General features: G+C 40.7%; 1 protein-coding gene across 3 annotated transcripts in view; it reads right to left on the minus strand.

Moving 5' to 3' along the window:
- ZMYM2 (zinc finger MYM-type containing 2) overlaps positions 1-17757 on the minus strand; it is a 123350-nt gene that overhangs the window by 83943 nt on the left and 21650 nt on the right. For all 3 annotated transcript variants that reach the window (XM_055134253.1, XM_055134245.1, XM_055134236.1), the window contains exon 2: positions 9836-10690. In XM_055134253.1, the coding sequence (XP_054990228.1) occupies positions 9836-10682 (847 nt within the window). In that variant the 5' untranslated portion in view covers positions 10683-10690. The remainder of the gene's footprint in view (positions 1-9835; positions 10691-17757) is intronic.

Here is a 17757-nt window from a genome sequence, read left to right on the forward strand (position 1 = left end):
AGCTAAAGTTATCTTCAAAGATGAAATGCCATTGACCAAGCACATGAAAGCAAAGATAAACAAATAGGACTACCTTAAACTAAGAAGCTTCTGCACCTCAAAAGAAACAGTAGCCAGGATAAAAAGACAGCCTACGAATGGGGAAGAATATGCATCCAATGCCATCCTGATAAGGAGTTAATATCAAAAACTAAAATCCAATCATAAACAGCTTTGTAAGATTCTATCTCACAGTGATTCAAAAAAATAGCTTTAAAAAATTATGAGTACTATAGAAATTATGTTAGGCCCACATATAATGATGAATCCATCATATTACTTTACCATTCCAATTTTCACATCAAACAGCATTAAAAGATGTGTACAATTATAATGGCATGGTTGCTCATCTTTTCTATGGTACTTAGAAGTCATCAGCTTACTACACCTACTGTTCCACACTCTTTTTATTATACTACAAATACTGTAACTTTATTTTTATTTTGGGGCCACACCTGCTGGGTATCCAAGGTGTACGCCTGGCTCTGCACTCAGGGATCACTCCTAGCAGGATTTGAGAGATTATATGGGATGCAAGTGTCAGTTGTGTGCAAGGCTAGTAACCCTACCCACTGTACTATCACAGTGACTCCGAAACTTTGCCTTCAAATTATTGGTCATTAATCCTCATGTCTGCTACCTATTTTCTCTTAATTTTTTCCCTTTCTAGTATCTTGAATTTTTAACTTTCATACATAACAGCACCCCTCACTCATAAGGAGCACTCCCCAAACCCACCACCACATCACTCCCAAACTTCGAAAAGTACATCACAAACTTGGGGAAATGTCCTTAGAAACAAAATCTTGAAGAGGGTAACCTCTTGGTTCTGACCTTGTCCACCAACCAATGTTTTTTTTTTAAGAGGGTTGGTATTTTCTTTGAGCAAGGGGAACACACACCCAGCCACGCTTAAGGGTTGCTACTGGCTCTGCACTAAGAAATTACTCCTGGTAGCACTTAAGGGACCATATGGGATGTAGGACTGGCCCCATGCAAGGTCAACACCCCACCCGCTACACTATCACTTGGACAGAAACCAATGGTTTTAAAGGGGCTATATATATAAAATGTCATTCAAATTCTACCTTATCACACATACTCCTCCAAAATATGTATTTTTAAATACAGAGTCAACAAAACATATTCTGAAATTTCGTTATATTGTTAATATCAGGATGATTGGCCACCTTTAATAAACTTAATAAACTTTAATAAACGGGATGTCACTGTCATCCTGTTGCTCATGAATTTGCTTGAGTGGGCACCAGTAACGTCTCCATTGTGAGACTTGTTGTTAACTGTTTTTGGCATATCGAATATGCCACGGGTAGCTTGCCAGGCTCTACCGTGTGATCAAGATACCCTCAGCAGCTTGCCGAGCTCTCCAAGAGAGCTGAGGAATCAAACCCAGGTCAGCCACATGCAAGGCAAACACCTTAACCGCTGTGCTATCGCTCCCTCATGGCTTTAATAAACAAGACAGTCAGTCAATCATAAAATAGACAATGTCATCTTAGAAAAGATATCCATCAAAAATTATTTCTGAGGAGCCAGAAAATAATCCAGAGAGCTGGAGCACATCTACTGCATGCTTGAACCTCAAGGTCAATCCCTGGCTCCACAAAGCACCCACACAAAACCAGCACTGGGTAAGATCCATGAGAAGCACTGCACTGCCAACAGAAGCACTAAACCACCAGTCCAGGGGACCAAGTATTATGGGAAGTGCCCACAACCTTAACCCTAAGCATTGCTTCAGATGCCAAAAGAAAAAAAAAATTATTTGAACATGGAACCAGGACATAATGCAGCAATTAAGGTACATGCCTAATATGCACCCTATCCATGTTCAATTCCCAGCACCACATGCCATAACGAGTAGCGCCAGATGTGGTCCTCAAGACCCCTCAACACTGGACAGGTGGCCCAGGTATCCCTGGTACTGCATGGCCACACAATATTGCATCTTTGGACACTTGCATTTCATGGAAGCTGGCCATTCACCAGAGGGGAACCCAGTTTTCCTGAACACTGCTTGGGAGCCTTACCCCCCAGAAAAGTATTTACAAGGGAAACTGAACTCAAATATAAAGAAATATCTTTTGCAACACAAATACTCCTTCAGATTTTCAAGTCTGTAGGTCTAGCACTGAATATGGTAGTACAAAAACCAATAAAAAGTTTAAATTTTATTTTTTAAGGTTTTTTTTTCTTAAACATTTAAAGTTTTAAATCAATTTGTGGGAAGGGGGGGGGCACACCTGGCAGTACTCAGGGCTTACTCCTGGCTCTATATCCAATAATTACTCCTTGAGGTGCACAGAGGACCATAGAGGATACTGGGGATCAAACTCAGGTGTGCCATATCCAAGGCAAACAACCTACCAATGAACTATCGCTCCAGCCACTAATTTCAAATTTTCATGTTCTCTATCAAATTACTTTCAACAGAAGAAACTTAATCATTTTATATAAATTATTCCAAGATAGCAGATGGTTTGGCCCAGGTTTGATCTCTAGCATGGCACTATTCCCTGAGCTGGTAAGTTTCCCCTGAGCACTGTCGGTGTGACCCATAAAAAATAAGACTAACCCCACCACTGGGGCCAGGAACTAACACAGCAGTTAAGTTATATGCCTCTCATGCAACTAACCTGGATTTGATTCCCAGCACCACATGAACCCCCATGAACCGCAGGGATTGCCCTAGGAGCCTCCAAACAATTCCAAAGTGGCCCAGGTACACACAGCACTGCACGTGCAAGCCTATGCATTGAACCACTGTCCCACCTGGCCAGACATGCCTGGTGGAGGCCACCTGGGGGTGGGGGAGGGGGGAAAGATGACAACTAGCACACAGAATAAAAACATTTTTGCTTAAGTATATTCTTGAGAGGTCTGATGATAGTACAACAAGTACAGCGTTTTCCTTGCATGCAGCCGACCCGAATTCAATCCCTGGCATCGCATATCATCCCCCAAGCACTGCCAGGAGTAATTCCTGAGTACAGAGCCAGGGTGTGACCCAAAGAAAAAAATATATATATCCTTGAGTTATTTCAAAAGTAAAAACTAGAACTGAGCCATAAACAAGCATTATCCTCAATAATGGGATAATCCTCAATAAATAATCAATAATCAATAATCCTCAATAAAGGGAAAAACCAAGGGACTTCCCTCTAAGATCAGGAACTAGACAAGGATGCCCACTCTCACCACTTCTTTTCAATATAGTACTGGAAGTACTTGCAATAGTTGTTAGACAAGAAAAAGAGATTAAGGGCATCCAGATAGTAAAGGAAGAAATCAAACTCTCACTATTAGCAGACGATATGATACTATATCTAGAGAAGCCAAAAGCCTCTACTAAGAAACTCTTGGAAACAATAGACTTATACATAAGTTGCAGGCTATAAAATCAATGCCCAAAAATCCATGGCCTTCCTATATGCAAACAATCAGACAGAGGAAGGGGACATGAAAAAAGCAATCCCATTCACAATCGTGCCCCAGAAAATCAAGTACCTCGGAATCAGCTTAACCAAGGAAGTAAAAGACCTCTAGAAAAAGATGATGGGAGGCATCACCCTCCCCAACCTTAAACCTTAAAATGCTATTCCATGAAATAAAAGAGGACATGAGGAAATGGAAACATATACCCTGCACATGGATAGGGAGAATCAATATTGTCAAAATGGCAATACTCCCCAAAGCATCATACAGATTCAACACAATCCCTATAAGGATACCCATGACATTCTTCAAAGAAATGGATCAAGCAATCCTAAAATTCATATGGAACAACACACGCCCACGAATAGCTAAAACAATTCTTAGGAAAAAGATGATGGGAGGCATCACCCTCCCCAACCTTAAACTTTACTACAAAGCGGTAACAATTAAAACGGCATGGTACTAGAACAAAGGCAGAGGCACAGACCAATGGAACAGGGTGGAATGTCCCTACACACAACCGCAAATGTATGATCATCTAATATTTGATAAGGGAGCAAGAAATGTGAAGTGGAGCAAGGAAAGCCTCTTTAACAAATGGTGCTGGCACAACTGAACAACCACATGCAAAAGAATGGGCTTAGACCTCGACCTGACACCATGCACAAAAGTCAGATCAAAATGGATTAAAGACCTCAACATCAGACCACAAGCCATAAGGTACATTGAGGACAAGGTCGGCAAAATCCTCCACGATATCGAAGATAAAGGTATCTTCAAAGATGACATGCAACTGGCCAACCAAGTAGAAACAGAGATAAACAAATGGGACTACATTAAACTAAAAAGCTTCTACACCGCAAAAGATACAGTGACCAAAATACAAAGACAATCTACAGAATGGGAAAGGATATTCACCCAATACCCATCAGATAACTGACATCAATTATCAATTGGGATGATATGGGATGCCAGGGGTTGATATCAAGGGTATATAAGGCACTGGTTGAACTCTACAGGAAGAAAACATCCAACCCCATGAGAAAATGGACCAAAGAAATGAAAAGAAACTTTCCCAAGGAAGAGATACGAATGGCCAAAAGGCACATGAAAAAGTGCTCTACATCACTAATCATCAGGAAGATGCAGATCAAAATAACCATGAGATACCACCTCACACCACAGAGACTGGCACACATCCAAAAAAACAAAAGCAACTGCTGTTGGAGAGGATGTGGGGAGAAAGGAACCCTTCTACACTGCTGGTGGGAATGCCGACTAGTTCAGCCCTTTTGGAAAACAATATGGACGATTCTCAAAAAAATTAGAAATTGAGCTCCCATTTGACCCAGCAATACCACTGCTGGGAATATATCTCAGAGAAGCAAAAAAGTATAGTCGAAATGACATCTGCACTTATATGTTCATTGCAGCAACATTTACAATAGCCAGAATTTGGAAAAAACACGAGTGCCCTAGAACAGATGACTGGTTGAATAAACTTTGGTACATCTATACAATGGAATACTATGCAGCTATTAGAAAAAATGAAGTCATGAACTTTGTATATAAGTGGATCAACGTGGAAAGTATCATGCTAAGTGAAATGAGTCAGAAAGAGACAGACATAGAAAGACTGCACTCATCTGTGGAATATAAAATAACAGAGAAGGAGACTAACACCCAAGAATAGTAGAAATAAGTACCAGGAGGTTGACTCCATGGCTTGGAAGCTGGCCTCACATTCCGGGGAAAAGGCAGCTCAGATAGAGAAGGGAACACCAAGTAAAATATGGTTGGAGGCCATGCGGGGGAAGGGTGAAGCGTGCTGAAAGTAGACTAGAGACTTAACATGATGGCCACTCAACACTCCTATTGCAAACCACAACACCAAATTGGAGAGACAGAACAAAAGGGAATACCCTGCCACAGAGGCAGGTTGAGGTAGGGGGAGATGGGATGGGGGGTGGGAGGGATGCTGAGTTTATTGGTGGTGGAGAATGGGCACTGGTGAAGGGATGGGTTCTCAACATTGTATGAGGGAAACATGAGCACAAAAATTTATAAATGTGTAACTGTACCCTCACGGTGATTCACTAATTAAAAAATAAATAAGTTTAAAAAAAAATTGAGCCATAAAGATAATTAACAAAAATTACTTATCTTAATGGTCAATATTTACTAACAGACACTTAAAAAGAAATATAGGTAAAGTTACCCTCAGACTAGTATTATATGTAACATTTTCTATAGTGAAAATGAATGAAATATTCTTTTTTCACTTTCTAATTTTATATACATATATGTGTGAATAATTTTTTTTAAGTGATTTGATGGGGCAGGGAATGAAGTCTTCCAAGCAACGCTCAGAGAATCCAGGGATAGCTCCCCCTACACTCTGCACAACTACACAGGGCTGACAACTTGGTTTCAAACCTAGTGAAACAGCATCAGGGGGCTACCAGAGTGTTATCCTGCAATGCCTGAAATACCATGTAGAGCTGGGACCAAACTCAAGGTCGAGCAAAACTTGCAGGTGCTCCAAGTTTTGTGCTATCCCCCTTACCCAAGATCACTGTATCACTGTCATCCCGTTGCTCATCGATTTGCTCGAGCGGGCACCAGTAACGTCTCCATTGTGAGACTTGTTACTGTTGTTGGCATATGGAATATGCCACGGGTAGCTATGCCGTGCGGGCAGGATACTCTCAGTAGCTTGCCAGGCTCTACATAAACTTATAAAAAAAAATCCTTAAAGTTTTTCATGTTTCTTTGACCCTTATGTACTTCTATACAATTTAAACCAAGTTTTCAATGAAACAAAAAATTAAGATTACTCAAAATTCACCAAGCTCAACAAAGTCAAAGATATTTCCAGAACTAAGACATTCAATAGTGTTTCTCAAAATAAATTTGTTGCAAGCCCTTCCTGGAGCTGGAGCAATAGCACAGTGGGTAGGGTGTTTGCCTTAAATGCGGCCCATCCGGGTTCAATTCCTCCGTCTCTCTCAGAGAGCCCAGCAAGAGCCTGGCAAGCTACAGAGAGTATCCCGCCCAGCAGAGCCTGGCAAGCTACCTGTGGCGTATTAGATAAGCCAAAGCAGTAACAAGTCTCACAATAAGAATGTACTGGTCCCCGCTAGAGCTAATCGATGAACAATAGCAACAGGATGACAATGAATGATTAATCAAGTCCTCACACATGCAAAGGTGAACATTTTTTAAACTCTTCATAAGTTGAAGGCTACAATGAAAAATACCCAAATACACAGTTGTTAATTGTATTACTTAATATGGGCTTCTCAGCAATATATTTTTATAATTATGCTCCTATTCACACCCATACATATCCCACAAACACCGAGGCACCACACAACAAAAAGCGGACTCGCTGACTACCTACCTCTATAATACATGTGTGCAGGGTTTTGGAAGCCACTATAATTTTCAAAACAATAAGAAACAGATTTCTTTCTTTTTTTTTTTTTTTTTGCTTTTTGGGTCACACCCAGCGATGCTCAGGGGTTACTCCTGGCTCTGCACTCAGGAATTACTCCTGGCGGTGCTTGGGGGACCATATGGGATGCCGGGGATCGAACCCGGGTCGGCCGCGTGCAAGGCAAACGCCCTAGCCACTGTGCTATCGCTCCGGCCCCAAGAAACAGATTTCTTTAAAAATCACTGGGGCCGGAGCAATAGCACAGTGGGTAGGGCATTTGCCTTGCACGCAGCCGACCCAGGTTCAATCCCCGGCATCCCATATGGTCCCCCAAGCACCACCAGGAGTAACCTGAGCATCGCTGGGTGTGACCCAAAAAAAGCAAATAATAGTAATAATAATAATAATAAAATAAATCACTAAACCATGCAGCCACAAGATTTCATACAACTTCATAGATAATTTCATACAATTTCACACATAATTCATAGAATTATGCCACTGATATACCAAGAGTAGCGCACCACATTTGATGAGGTATTAAGGTATAACACAACCAATCTTGATTAAAAAAAAAAAACTATATATACAAGACTCAAACTCTTAATAATGCCTAATTCGGAGGCTTAATGGCTCCAAGGTGAGATACGATTTTCACACACTTTCCTCCAAGAAAACCTTTTTGAATCATTTTTAGTCGATTACTCATAACAAGCAATACAAAATAAATTATTTAGCATCTGCCTTTAGGGAAGGCTTGGGTGGCGGTGGGAAAACTCAAAGGTGGTGGAAAAGTCTTATGGTAGTGGGACTGGTGCTAACACATTGAATGTTTGAGGGAAAAAAATCACTAAACCGTTATTTTTAAAAGCAAAAATGTTTGGTGAAGGCAGGGGTAATCACATACTTTGACCTATTAACTTCACCTCTTTGAACATAGTAAAATCTGAGGAAATAATATGCAATTTAAACAAAGATTTATCTATTATAGCCAAATACAGTAGATAATGTAAAAGTCAAATATGGGAATAAAATACCCATTGTGCAAGCGACACCTGGCTCTGCACTCAGGAATTACTCGTGCTGGTGCTCAGGAAACCATGTGCGATGCTGGGAATGGAACCCAGGTCAGCATGTGCAAGGCCCTGCCTACTGTGCTATTGCTCCAGCTCCAACCACTCAAACTTTTAAATAATAGTATAAGAAAGTACAGGAAGCAAGACTACTACTTCAACTTAGTTAAAAAAGAAAAACTGAGAGTTAGAGATAGTACGGGGGTTAAGGGATTTGGCTGTGTATGCAGCCTTCCCTTGTTTGATCCCCTGCAGCGCTCCCAAGCACAGAGCCAGGAACAGCTACCAAGGATGTCAGGTGTGACTCAAGCCCCACCCTCTCAAAAAGAAAAAAGGAAAAAGACAATGAAAGAAATGATTTTTCTTCCTTTTCTTTTCTGTTTTTTTGGGTCAGACCTGACAGTGCTCAGGGATTACTTATCAATTCAGGTTTTTGGTATTCCTAATGTTTTCACAGAGAAAAGCTGCCACATCAAAAATTTTCAAATATTTGGGGGGCTGGGAGGGATGCTGGGTTTATTTGTGGTGGAGAATGGGCACTGGTGAAGGGATGGGTTCTCGAACTTTGTATGAGGGAAACATGAGCACAAAAATGTATAAATCTGTAACCGTACCCTCACAGTGATTCACTAATTAAAAAATAAATTAATTAAAAAAATTTTTTTCAAATACTTGGGGGCTAATGTTTGCCTTGCACATGGCCAACCCGGCCAGGTGTAATTCCTGAGTGCAGAGCCAGGTGTAACCCCTGAGCAAAGCCGGGTATGACCCAAAAAGCAAAAAAAAAAAAAAAAAAAAAAAGTTCAAATACTCAAGAAGCTTATAAACCTTTCCAAAAAAAAAAAAATTTTTTTTTTTTTGCTTTTTGGGTCACACCCGGCAATGCACAGGAGTCACTCCTGGCTCATGCACTCAGGAATCACCCCTGGCGGTGCTCAGGGGACCATATGGGATGCTGGAATTTGAACCTGGGTGGGCCACGTGGAAGGCAAATGCCCTACCCGCTGTGCTATCACTCCAGCCCCACCTTTCAAAAATTTTAAAAGATTAATAAAATACTAACAAGGTTAAAATCAGATAGAAGTTCAAAATTAAACAGAGTAAGTCAAGCATATCAAAATGCATTTATTGCTGACCCCAGAACATGAGTCTGGACCAACATGGCTGAATCCGTAAATGTGGAAGTCATATGGCTAAATAAAAGGGACTTCAGCTAGAGATGGTTTGGGCTATCCTAACACCGGATTCCAAGACAGAAGCAGATTTCTGACTGTATGAGGGTTGGTACACAAAATCTCTGCATTATTCAACAATAATTACTTTTTCTTCTCATTCTTGTAAAACACAGATTAGCAACAAGTACATACAAGTGAGATTTTAAATTTTAAATTTTAGTGGTGAATGCATCTTCTTTCAATCCTTTAGAAGTCAATCACTGTATGGGGCTGGAGAAATAGCATAGTGGGTTGGGCATTTGCCTTGCACGCGGCTGACCTGGTTCAATTTCCAGCATCCCGTATAGTCCCCTGAGCACTGCCAGGGGTTAATTCCTGACTGCAGAGCCAGGAATAACCCCTGTGCATCGCTGGGTGTAACCCAAAAAGCAAAAAAGTGAAGTCAATCACTGTAATTAATTTTCTAATATTCCATAAAAAAAGGCCACACATGGTTTTGCATCTCTTAGTTAAAATATCAAACATAAAAGAATAATAAATAGAATTAATATATCTTACATAAACTAACCAAAGCTGCACCATCTACTAATCAGAAAAAGAGTTAGTCAACATTTTAAATCATTTACATGGGGTAGAAATCACTTACTACTTACCAGGATTATGATGAGTTGCAGATTCTCCATTCTGAAAAACATCTCCTGCTACATTCATTCTACCAGGATTAAAAGGTCCTACTCCAGTCTTGGTCTGTGAAGTTAAAGATGGGGTGTATGTTTGTATATTAACAGCAAAATTACTTGGCTGCAGTCCGTTAGAGACATCTCCCAAGTTGGTATTCTGCAGTGATGTTACATGTGTAATCATTAAGTTCATATCTCTCCCGTCTGTGTTTTCTAATTGGCCATCATTCACAGAGCTTACACCTGTTTCTAAGGTTGTAACATTAGCAATCTGAATTTCAGAGTCTGGTTCTGTGGTGATACCACTATTACCCATTCCTGCATTTACCTTACTTCTTGAAAAAGTAGAAGTGGAGAAATCCACATCATTAGTTCTGTTTTTAGTTTCAGAGGGTCGTTGTTCAATAAAATTGGAAGAATTTTTATCTTGAGCTTGATTTGTTTCCATGTCTTCTTCATCATCAATGACAATTGTCTCACTTACACTTCCCTTCTGAGAAGCCAATTCTTTTGAAGAAGGAAGAATTTTCGAATCATTTCCTTGTAGTTCTTCATTTTTGGATGATGTAAATGTTATGGTTCTTTGATCATTTACCACTGGTGCGGAAGGTGTGGGAGGTTGTACAGGTTCAATAAAAACAACATCATCATCATCTTCCACAGATGAGTTTTGAAATTTATTAGATCTAGATACTAAAGAATTAGATGGATTATTAAATGAATTTCCAACATTCGTGAGACTAGTTGCCATGGCCGTATTCCCTATTAAAACAGGAGTCTGATCAGTCAATTCCAATCCTGCCACTGAACCTGTGTCCATGCCAGAATCTGTTAACATAAAAAAAAAAAATGTCAGTATACGATTTTTATGATGCAAGCACTCAGCCCCAATGAAGATCCCAAACTGAGTCACTGTCACTGTCAGCCCGTTGCTCAACAATTTGTTCGAGCAGGCACCAGTAACATCTCTCATTGTGAGACTCATTGTTACTGTTTGGCATATCCAATACATCACGGGTAGCTTGCCAGGCTCTGCCGTGCGGGCGCAATACTCTCGGTAGCTTGCCGGGCTCTCTGAGAGGAGTGGAGGAATTGAACACGGGTTGGCCGAGTGAAAGGCGAACGCCCTACCACTGCGCTTATTACCTCAGTAATATAGCATATATTTCCACTTCTACAACTCCTTCTAGGGCACAGAATTTAACCTGAAACTTTAAAACCGAAACAAATAAATCCTCCCACATACATGACAGAAAATAAAATTTCTACACTTTTACATCATCTATGTACTATGTTAAAATGATATGGGCCAATCTTTAACTTCTATTATTTCATTTTCCTTTTAATGCCTTCAACTAGCTCTCATGTAACTATGGTTAAATAACCTCAGAACCTGAAATTTTTCTTGACCCTATCCAAAATGTATAAGTGGTATTTAGTCAATCACTATCTTGTGGTACTTCACAATCATGCATCAGATGAACCCCAAATATGCCTGGAACCTGTAAATGTTTTACTTCATAGGAAAAAAAGAATCATTACAGATACGATTAAATGTAAGTATTTGTAAGTGAAATTAACTAGTGGAACCTAAATACAACCATAAATATACTCTTCTGAATGGGAGAGGAATTTAGAGGAATACTAAAGGCACAAGAGATGGCCTTTTGATGGTGGAGACATTAAAGTCTAGAGTGAAATTATGCAGCACAGGAAATACTGATAGTCCATCACAAGAATGCTGAAGAGGGAAAGGAATAGATTCTCCCTAGAATCCTCCAAAGAACAGCATGGCCCTACTCACAACTTGACTCAAGTCCAGTGTCACTGATTTCTACTTCTCACCTCCAGAACCATAAAAGAAAAAAATCCTTCTTTTGCTTCAAGCCAGCAAGTTTGTGGTAATGTATTACAATATTCACTGTCATCCTGTTGCTCATCGATTTGTTCGAGAGTGCACCAATAACGTCTCCATTGTGAGATTTGTTGTTCCTGTTTTTGGCATATCAAATATACACCATGGGGAGCTTGCCAGACTCTACCATGGGCCAGTATACTCTCAGTAGCTTGCCGGAATCGAACCTGGGTCGGCCACATGCAAGGCAAACACCCTACCCACTGTGCTATTGCTCCAGCCCATTACAATAATTGCAGTATCACTGTCATCCCGTTGCTCATCGAATGCTCGAGCGAGCACCAGTAACGTGGGCACAGAGTGGGCACAGAGCACACAGAGCCGTGCTGGGGCATCCTCAACAACGCGGGATGGTACCTGGAGTGGGAACTAACACCTTACAAATGCAAAGCAGGCACCCTATTAGCAAGCATATTATATGCCCAGGTTGGTTTAAAATATTCAGGTTACTACTATAAACAGTACTATGATAACACTGCAAGTCGAAATTTTCATTTCAGTAAAATTTTAGTACATCAATATTCTAGGAATGATGGGCTAGGAAGGAAGAGTATGTGAGATGGGAGAGATGAGAGACTGAATAAACGGCAACTAATCAGCAACCAGCTTGGTCTTTCTTTCTTCGCCTATCTATCACCAACAGCCATCCCAATTCTGTCCATACACAGACACAGTGGCTCAAGAGCACCAAACAGCACACACATCCTTCCAAACAACACACACACATCCTTCCACAACTCCCCAAAACAAAAACAAACAAAAAGTAAGCCTAAGCAGTACTACATCCCTAGGTCTTCGCACTGAACCACTGCCAGAGGCTCCATTACATCTTCTGAGCACTGACTGGGAAGATGACTCAAAAAGCTGGAGCCCTGGGTTTGAATCTCAGCAGCACATTATTTCTTCAGCACTGCTGGGTGTACTTCAAGGGAAAAAGAAGTGTAAACAATCATGGCCAGAGACATATGACCTCTGGTAATCCCTAGCCAAAGCATATGCATGCCACAATTTGGCACGAGTTCAACCTCCTGACAAGCACATATGCAAGAACCACAACAAATGGGAGAATAAACAGCATCTCAGACAAGAGTGCAAGCTCAATGAGGCTGTGACCCTGGTCTTCAAAATAACAACACAAGGGCTGGAAGATAGCACAGGAGGTAGGGCATTTGCCTTGCAAGCGGCCTAGTGGGGTCTGATTCCCAGCATCCCATATGGTCCCCTGAGCACTGTCAGGGGTTAATTCCTGAGTGCAGAGCCAGGAGTGACACCAGTGCATTGCCGGGTGTGACCCAAAAAGAAAAAAAAAACAAACAAAAAACAAAATAACACAAAGGGAGGACACAGGGGCTAAGGGAAGAGAAATTAAAAATAAAACACAAAAATACAAAGGACATTAGGGTAAAGCACTAGTATGTGTGCCTTAGCAGTAGCACACATGCCTCAGATAAGGCCCTGACCTTTCCTTCAGGTACCAACAACAAAAAAGAAATGCTAAGCCAGAGAGAGTACAACAGGTAGGGCCACCAGATGTCACCAAAAATAAAAATAATTTTTAAAAAATTTTAAGTGCTCCAATAGAAATACTAGACCTTTCTTCAGCACACAGCAATTCACTTCACGAAACAGAATAACCACTCGATTACAAACTCTACATTATTCAAATAAAACCTATTCAATTTAGTCACTTTTCTAGACTAAGTCTATTAGCTATTTGTATTAAGAAATAACTTCACTTCTCTAACCTTCAATTTTAACTAGGGAGAATGACATAAAAAATTACCAGGACTTTTCTGAGAATTCGAGGAAATTGGGGCTGGATAGTACAGCAAGTGCAGCAGGTGCAGCACTTGCCTTTCAGTCAACTCAGGTTCTATTCCCGTCACCCTGAGCACCATCAGGACTAATTCCTGAGTGCAGAGCCAGGAGTATTCTTGAGCTTTACCAGTTGTGGCATGAAAATAAAAATTAAAGAAATTACTGGATATGAAAGCTATTAGCACACTAAACGCTAAGGTTCCTTATAATGTTCCATTATTGTTAAGAATTTAGGTTCTTAACAAATTCATATATTGAAATCCTACCTTACAGGTGACATGGTCTTGAGAGGATGACTAATTCATCAAAATGGAATAAAAAGACACCCGAGAGAGCCCCCTTTTCTCTTCACAATTACTATACATCAAGAAGGCAGAGATACTCTATGAACTAGGAAGCATGACTTCATCAGACACCAAGTCTGCTGGTGTCTTATTTAATCTTGGACTTCCTAATCTCCAGAACTGTTAGAAATAAATGTTTTGTCATTCAAGTCACCCAGCCCATACTATTTTTGTCACAGCAGTCCCCAAACTTTATTCTGATTCAGTGAGAATTAACACAAGAGTTGACATATTGCGGAATGGGGAAATGTAGTACGATAACATTTATAAAAAAGAAGAATATCAGTACTGCTGATAATTTGCTAGTGAACTTTGAAAAAATAATCACAATGAAAGCATTCCACATTCAAAGTGGCTCAAAAAAAAGTCATCACTTTAACCTGAACGCTTTGTAACTTTCCACATGGTGAAGTAATAAAAGAATTAAAAAAAAAAGAAAAAAAGTCATCAACAAAAAGGTTATTAGCCACCCTGGAACTGCAATATTATGCAATTATGAATTGAGCATGACAAATTTTTAAATATGAAAGTTCTTTGGGAGGGGCCACTCCAGCTACACTACAGTTTCCAGCACATCAGTGAGGAGCCATGAGATACAGAAAAGACAGGTTCTCATGTACACGATTCATTCATTCCTTTGTTCCGTCCTCCCTGGCCCTTAATTAATAATCTTAGTATATTAGAAATAGATTAATCTAAGGCACAAAAACCATCAGATACCATTAATATTTAAAGGGTTACATGAAAAGCAACAATAAGTATGTATTTCTTGTAGCACAGCGGTTTGAATCCAAGAACTCACATATGAAGGCATGTATTCTATAGATGAACCATATCAATGACCTAAGCATATTCTTTACTAATACTGAAAGATGTTTTTAAAGTACCAGTGAATGCAATTATGTTGAATAAATTAAAGAAGTATGGGAGGGGCTGCAGCGATAGCACAGTGGGTAGGGTGTTTGCCTTACAGGAGACCAACATGGGTTCAATTCCCAGCATCCCATATGGTTCCCTGAGCACCACCACGAATAATATCTGAGGGCATGAGCCAGGAGTAACCCCTGTGCATCACCGAATGTGACCAAAAAGAAAAAAAAGAAAGCGTGGGAAAATAACTTAAAGGGAGGTGAAGAGATAGATAGTACAGGGCTAAGGCCTTACATGTGGGTGACTCGAATTTGATTCCCAGCACCACAAGGTCTCAGTACCCCAACCCTAAACTGCCCCCAAAATAATAATAAAAAAAGAAATTTTATTTTAGGGTTTTGTTTTCTTGTTGTTTTTCAGGCCAAATCAAGTTGTACTCAAGGCTCTGGGCTCAGGGATCACTCCTGGGGGGCTCAGGATCATATGGGGTGTCAGGAATTGAACATGGCATCAGGTGTGTGCAAAGCAACACTACACCAGCTATACTATCTCTCCAGCCCCTAAAATAGATTTTTAGGCCACACCCAGCAGTGCTCAGGGATTACTCCTGGCTCTGAACGCAGGAATTCTGCACCAGGAATTACTACTGGTGGTGTTCAGGGGACCACATGAGATGCCAGGGACTGAACCCAGGTTGGCTATGTACAAGGCAAGCATCCTACCCACTGTACTAGCTCCAGCCCCGCTAAAATAGTATTTTAAAAAATAAAGAATGCATCAATAAGATGAAAACATAAGTGGGTACAAATTATAAAAGCAGCACTGTAGCACTGTAGCACTGCCATCCCATTGTTCATAGATTTGCTCGAGCGGGCACCAGTAATGTTTCCGTTGTGAGACTTGTTTTCCTGTTTTTGGGATATCGAATACGCCACAGGTAGCTTGCCAGGCTCTGCTGTGTGGGTGGGGTACTCTTGGTAGCTTGCCGGGCTCTCTGAGAGGGTTGGAGGAATCTAACCCAGGTTGGCCGCATGCAAGGCAAACGCCTTACCCACTATGCTATCACTCCAGTCCTATTATAAATTACAAATTATAAAGATAATCCTGGTAATGATTCACAACCTAGCATACCAACATAACTATTATTTAAAAAGGAGTCGGGGGCTGGAGCAATAGCACAGCAGGTAGGGCATTTGCCATGAACGCGGCTGACCGGACTCGATGCCGGCATCCCATATGGTCCCCCAGCCACCGCCAGGAGTGACTCCTGAGTGGCCACTGAACATCGCTGGGTGTGACCCAAAAAGCAAAAAAATAAAATGAAATAAAAGTAAAAAATAAAATAAAAAGGAGTCGGAAAAGGAAGGGCTGCAGAGATAGTTTAGCAGGTAGGGAATTTGCCTTGCATGCAGCTGACCTGGGTTAGATCCCTGGTACAAAGCCAGGAGTTACCCCTGAACATTACCGAGTATGGCCCAAAAATAGAAAAGAAAAGAAGAAAACAAAGTTAAAAAAGTTCCAAGTTAGAATAAACTAAAATATATGCAAATTAAGATTCACAATAATCAAACTGTGGGCTGCCAAGATAGAAAACTTTCAAAGCAAGGAAAGAATGACTCAGGTTGGAGAAATAATCCCCAGTACCACATATGGTCTCCTGAGGACCACCAGGGATGATCCCTAAGCACAGAGCTCAGAACCTGGATCAGATTAAAAGCAAGGCAAATAACTAGCCTCCTATACTATCTCTCCAGCCCCCAAAAGGCCTCAATTTAAATACAAAGCTACAAAGAGGTTGAAAATAAACATATAATAGATACTACAAATAGTTTCAAAAAAACTGCAGTGAAAATATTTGTAGATAATCTTTAATTCAAAAGAAAGGTTATGAGACAAAGAAACCACATATTGCTAAAAAATTTATTTCAACAAGACAGTATAACTGCAATCATGTATACACATAACAGGGGTCCCAAATATAAGAATCAAGAGTTCCACAATTAAAAGAAGAAAAAGTTAAGTATTATACTTAGTTGGGAGACTTAAATATGCCAATTTCACGAATCTGAGTATTATCAGCAATAGTGCACTGTCTCACTAGTTGCAGTCAGTAAAGCTGCAAACTTTAAAGTAAAGCTCAATCCCAGATACTACCCAAGAGGCTCTACTGTTTTGGATCCCCCGAACCACAACGAAGAATGAGACTCCGAAAAAGAACCACAACCACATAGCAAACAACGCACCATCAAAACAAAAGGGTGATTGGTGGGGCTAATTATTTTCAATAGTAAACCATTAAAATAAATACTGTTTCAGGGGGACTCAAGAAATAGCACAATGGTTAGAGTGTTTGCCTTGCACACGACTGACCTGGGTTCCATTGCCAGCATCCCATATGGTCCCCCAAGCACTGCCGGGAGTAATTTCTGAGTGCAGAGTCAAGAGTAACCTCTGAGAACTGTTGGATGTGGCAAACAATAAGAAAAAATGTCACAGTCATCCCGTTGCTCATCAATTTGCTCAAGCGGGCATCAGTAACGTTTCATTGTGCGACTTATTGTTACTGTTTTTGGCATATTGAATACGCCACGGGTAGCTTGCCAGGCTCTGCCGTTCGGGCTCAATATTCTCGGTAGCTTAACGGGCTCTCCGAGAGGGGCAGAGGAATCGAACACAGGTTGGCTGCATGCAAGGCGAATGCCCTACTGCTGTGCTATGGCTACAGTCCAACATGTGTAAATAAATAATAACACTTTCAGTAATAAGTTGAACCAACACTTCAGATCAACTAGACTTAGAATGCTCTACCTGGAGCTATAAAGAACTCCATGGATTACACATATGATCTGCATGTTTCAGAAGACCAGGGTTCATTCCCTGGCAACCCAGGGCTGCACTTCCAAGCACTGCCCCAAGCACCAGGCCTGCATCAGTCCCCAGAATCTCTG

The sequence above is a fragment of the Sorex araneus genome, chromosome 1 (assembly GCF_027595985.1).
Source record: "Sorex araneus isolate mSorAra2 chromosome 1, mSorAra2.pri, whole genome shotgun sequence".
NCBI classification, from domain to species: Eukaryota; Metazoa; Chordata; class Mammalia; order Eulipotyphla; family Soricidae; genus Sorex; species Sorex araneus.